Genomic DNA, 5,200 nt, shown 5'->3' on the forward strand with positions numbered 1-5,200 from the left:
CGAGCGATTCTGTGGTTCTGTGATTCTGTAATCAGTGTGTTCTCACCTCAACCCACACCACAGCCAGACCAGGACCTGCAGCAAAGTGGTCCTTTCTTCCACAGTCTGTGGACACGCACCAGTATGCTCCACCATAGTGGTTCTATCTCCTCCCAGTTACAGTCCCCACCTTTGTACGCTCCTGTCCTACCCATCTCACCTTTCCTGTGCCTCAGTTGTTCTGAGAGCACAGTGGTGCTCACTGCAGGCACACAGCAGACATCCATCCCGAGCCTTCTCCACCTCCACATCTCACCAAAACGCTCTCCTCGTTAGCGTCTATGAGTCTGTGAATCCTTCCTGATCACACAGTAAGAGGGTGAGATTGTTGATAGGGTCACAATCATGACTAGAAAAACTTATCTAGGCAGTAGCAGATAAGCAGGCACCTCTTTATTCACAGCGCTGGGGAGACACAGAGGGGAGCTCCTCTAATTGTGCTCCGACCTGCTACGTTTTCATAGCTTATTTATACACTTTTAACAAAGCAAAACCATACAAGCATGCATAAGGTGATCACCTTTTAATTTGCCCTTTACCTCGATTGGTTCCCCGCTATCACGCCATGTAGGACATTGAATTACCCCTATATGATTTTGACATAGAGAAAAGTTAGGGCCTATTCTTCTCGTCCCCTTTCCAAGCACCACTACACACACATCCTGCAGTCCCTTAACTTTGTAGAGGTCAAAGTGTTCCTTTAACTCTACAGCTGAAACAAATACCTACTTCAACCAGCCAGAATTTTCTCGTGACTATAACAAAATGACCTCGCAAAGGTCGGTGTTTGATGTGCCGTGGTTCAGAAGGAGGAAATGGGAGTTGTCTGGGTGTTGGAGGAGCTCAGGGTGGTTCATCGTGCTCATCATCACCCTGGGCTGATGGTCTACCTAGGGATCAGGGTGCAGCTGGCAGAGAGAAAGGGACATGGGGGCCTTCAGGTTTCAGCTTTGTGCAGCTCAGGGGATCCCCACTTTCCCCTCCTTAACTCCTCAGCCTCCCAGGTGCCCTTTGCTCGCTATCTGGCCATGAATAAGATCACCAACATGAAGCGCTACCACATCGCTAAAGTCTACAGGAGGGACAACCCGGCTACGAGCAGGGGACGCTACCGGGAGTTCTACCAGTGCGTGAGTGTTGTGAGACCACGCTGGGGACCGGTGTGGGTTTTACCAGCGGGGTTGCCTTCAGCTGCTGTGGGGCTGTGTGCTGTGCCACGCCTCAGCTGTGCCAGGAGCCTCTGCCCCTTCTTCTGCCCCCAGGATTTTGACATTGCTGGCCAGTTTGACCCGATGATTCCTGATGCTGAGTGCTTGAAGGTTGTGCATGAGATCCTGAGTGACCTGCGGCTCGGGGACTTTCTCATTAAGGTGAGATCAGAGCTGGAGGGGGGGGGTTCACACCTCAGCACTGGGGAAAGGCACAAAGAAGCAGCTGCAGCTTCCCATACCTCTGAGGCAAGAAGAAACGGCGATGTGGAGGATCCCCCCTGAGCTAAGCGTGCTCTCCCACCCCCAGGTCAATGACCGGCGGATTTTGAACGGTGTGTTTGCCATCTGCGGCATCCCAGAGAGCAAGTTCATATCTGTGTGCTCCACTGTGGACAAGCTGGACAAGGTGAGCATCACGGGGAGATGGCTCCCAGTCCCGTGGGGTGGGAGTCTTGGGCAGGGCAGTGCTGTGGCTGTTCCCATTATGAAGAAGTTCATAGCAGCTGAGCTGTTGGTGTTTGTAAGGGATTTGTGGAGCTCTTGGGAGTGGTTAGAAATAAAGCCCAGTGTTTCCAGTGGTTTCTGTTAATGATTCCTGTGAGAGACGTGGATCATGAGTGAGATGCTGACCGCTGTCTTCCCATGTGATACGAATACGTGAGCTGGTGGAGCCGGTGGGTGATGAGAGTGACCTGCAGCAATGGAGGTTCTTGTTTCCCCTGGCAGATGCCGTGGGAAGATGTGAAGAATGAGATGGTAGGAGAGAAGGGGCTCTCTCCCGAGGCTGCAGATCGCATTGGGGAGTATGTCCAGCTTCATGGTGAGCCCTGGGGGTTGAGCCCTTGGCCTTGTTCTCCCAGGCCAGGCAGGGCCAGCGATGGAGGAGTGCGAGGCAGCACCCACAGCTGGCCAGGCCCATCGTGGGTGCTGCTGGCCTGAGGTCTGGCTCCTTCCTGCAGGTGGCCTGGACCTGATTGAGCAGCTTCTCCAGGACCCCAAGCTGTCCCAGAACAAGCTGGCCAAGGAGGGGCTGGGGGACATGAAGCTGCTGTTTGAGTACCTGACCCTGTTTGGGATCACAGAGAAGGTGAGGAGGTGCGGAGGCAGGAGACGGTGCTGCCTTCATGGCTGGGCAACTGGGGTCCCCCAAATGCCCGCAGTGACAGGGCTCCCCTCATGTCCTACAGATCTCCTTCGACCTGAGCCTGGCGCGGGGCCTGGACTATTACACAGGGGTGATCTTTGAGGCTGTTCTGCTGCAGCCAAAGAACAACCATGTGGAGGAGCCAGTCAGCGTGGGGAGCGTGGCTGGAGGCGGTCGCTACGACGGGCTGGTGGGGATGTTTGATCCCAAGGGACGGAAGGTGCCCTGCGTGGGCGTCAGCATTGGGATCGAGCGGATCTTCTCCATCCTAGAGCAGAGAGTGAAGGTTGGTGCTGCAGATGGTGCATGGGGAGGGCTCTGGGAAGCCAGACATCGTTACAGAGCTCTAAAACTCCACCGTGTTTCAGGGGAAAGGAATTTTGGGGGAGAGAATGGCTCCTTTCATGCCTGTGTCTCCATACACAGAAGACAGAACCCTTTTCTGTGGCACATCAGGTTGCAGCTGTGGGTCGCTGCGGGCAGCGTTTTGTAGCAGATGCCAAGGAAGTGTCAGAGACAGGCCCTGAGCTCTGTACCCCAGGCGCTCTGCTCTTGTCTCTTGCCTGTGAAGTTTTCTGTCCTGGGGACACTTGCTCAGTAACATTCACTGAATGGTGACGGTTGGCTGTTGAGCGTACTTGTTTTGGGGAGCCAAGTTAAGGTCTGAAGATAAGGTGAGATGAGCTTCTGTTGCAAGCTGCAGGTTCCCTCACTGCTGGTCACTCCCATGAGCGTGTCTGTCCCTGCAGGCTTCTGGGGAGAAAGTTCGAACAACTGAGACACAAGTGCTGGTGGCCACACCTCAGAAACACTTTCTTGCTGCGAGACTGAAGCTCATCTCTGAGCTGTGGGATGCAGGGATCAAGGTAAAGAGTTTTCTGTGGGGTTTTGGTACAGGTTGTTTAGCTCCAAGATAATTCAGAGCAAATTTTGCCTTAATGATTTGCCTTCTCTGCATCCTTCTAGGCAGAGATGCTGTACAAGAAGGATCCTAAACTGCTGAAGCAGCTGCAGTATTGTGAGGACACAGGGATCCCCCTTGCTGCCATTGTAGGAGAGCAGGAGCTGACAGATGGAGTTGTCAAGCTGCGAGATGTCGCAACAAGAGAGGAGGTGAGAATGCCTTTTTACATTCCATAGGTTGTATGGGTTTCCAAAGTGCTTCCAAAATCTAGAGATTACTCAAAGACTGTGGGTTTTCCCTCAGTGATGTTGTTCCTTTGGGGAGCTGTAGCACAGATCTGTCCGGTGACTGCTCCAGAAAACCAGTCACAAACTGCGTTGGTATCCACAGCAAGTCCTTAGGGCCAGATTGAACTGTGCTCTGCTCAGGCTTCCAGTGCTGCTACCTCCTTCTCTCCGTTTCTTTGTAGGTCGATATCCCAAGAGGAAAGCTTGTTCATGAGATCAGAAGAAGGCTGGAGCCCTAGGACTTCTTTCTGGCCAGAGCTGCTTGACTGAACTGCTGTACAACTGGAACCCTTCAATGCCCTTAGTTGTTCACTGCTGAAATTTGGTCACCATCTCCTAGCCTGAGGCTCATCTCCCTGGGCTAAGGCATTGTCAACATGGGATATCTGCTTGGAAAGGAGCAAGTGGGTTTTAAAAGTTATGGACAGTGCAGTCACCAGGTTAACTTTCTGGTTAACTACTCTGAAGGGTGAGTTTAGCTTGCGGGTTCCTAATATTGCAGTACCTCTAACTGTACAGCCCTTTCCATCTGCTGTAAGTGGATGTGGTGATGCCATGGGCACAGACAGACGTGGTGCAGCTCAAGCAGGATCAGGCTGAGGGCTGGAGCACACGTAGAGGAACCTGGGGCTTGTTGGGCACCCGCAGGCTCAGGGTGTCAGGAGAGGGTGGCAGCAGAAGGCCACCCCCACCCCTCTGAGGGCTGCAAGGGCCAGCCCCAGCCCCAGCCGGGCTCCCTCTGCCATCAGGTATGGGGCCAGAGGTGCTTGGGGCTGTGGCACATGCCTGCAGGCAATACGGGCCCCTCCTCAGGGTGGGACACCACAGGGGCTGGTGCAGCGGTGGGGATGAACATGGAGAAACTCTGTGGTTTTATATATTAAAACTCTGGTTTATATATTAAACCCAAAACAAACAGCAAAACCTCACCCTCGGGCCTTGATTTTGTCACCAAAATGGGACGAGAACTTACCGACACCAATGTGATACAGATAAGCAGAGACTTCCTTATTACAGCCAGATATGAAGGGGAAAAAATTTCACCACCATCACCCACCTTGCCTGCTGTGTTAACTCATAAAGGATGCATCCACGCATAATCAATAGACTCTATGTATAGTTTCCTGTAACTAATTAAAGTAACTTTGTAGCCCCCCCCCCGACTCAAAAGAAAGACCCTCCAATGACCTTGGAGCTGAGGGGCCTGTTTCATATAACAAATTTCTAAGGCTCCAGTGAAGTTTAAAGCAATAAATTTTCATCCTTGATTCACTTTAAACAGTGGAGCAGTGTTGGTGATCACTGGCTTGGATGTATTTTTAGTGAATAAAACAAACTGTGACTAAAAGTGCACCTGGGTTATCTGTAGGTTTGTTAGCAGCTTTAACATTTTCTCAATTGAAATTTAACATTTCTTTTTCCTCTATCCCTATCGCAACACCACTGGATAGACACATTATACCTTCACGCTTACAGGTAGCTTACATTCCACAAAATCCTGACACACAGCATTTCAGCAGGTATACACAAAGTCTCCAAGACCACATCCAAATGAAACTTTAACCCAAATTACTGTAACAAATTGAGCTCCGCGGTGCCGCCGCCTCTGTGGTAG

The 5,200-nt window shown here is 51.8% G+C and overlaps 1 protein-coding gene across 1 annotated transcript; it reads left to right on the forward strand.

Moving 5' to 3' along the window:
* Positions 1 to 1,035: 1,035 nt before the first annotated feature.
* LOC104534286 (histidine--tRNA ligase, cytoplasmic-like) lies at positions 1,036 to 3,824 on the forward strand (the record flags this gene model as incomplete). Its single annotated transcript, XM_010194745.1, has 9 exons — positions 1,036 to 1,169; positions 1,302 to 1,409; positions 1,558 to 1,656; positions 1,977 to 2,070; positions 2,210 to 2,337; positions 2,438 to 2,680; positions 3,144 to 3,260; positions 3,361 to 3,507; positions 3,768 to 3,824. Coding segments are annotated over 9 exons (1,127 nt in total), but the record flags the coding sequence as incomplete, so codon positions are not given.
* Between the last annotated feature and the right edge of the window lie 1,376 nt (positions 3,825 to 5,200).

The sequence above is a fragment of the Mesitornis unicolor genome, unplaced genomic scaffold (genome assembly GCF_000695765.1).
Source record: "Mesitornis unicolor isolate BGI_N332 unplaced genomic scaffold, ASM69576v1 scaffold10011, whole genome shotgun sequence".
NCBI lineage: Eukaryota > Metazoa > Chordata > Aves > Mesitornithiformes > Mesitornithidae > Mesitornis > Mesitornis unicolor.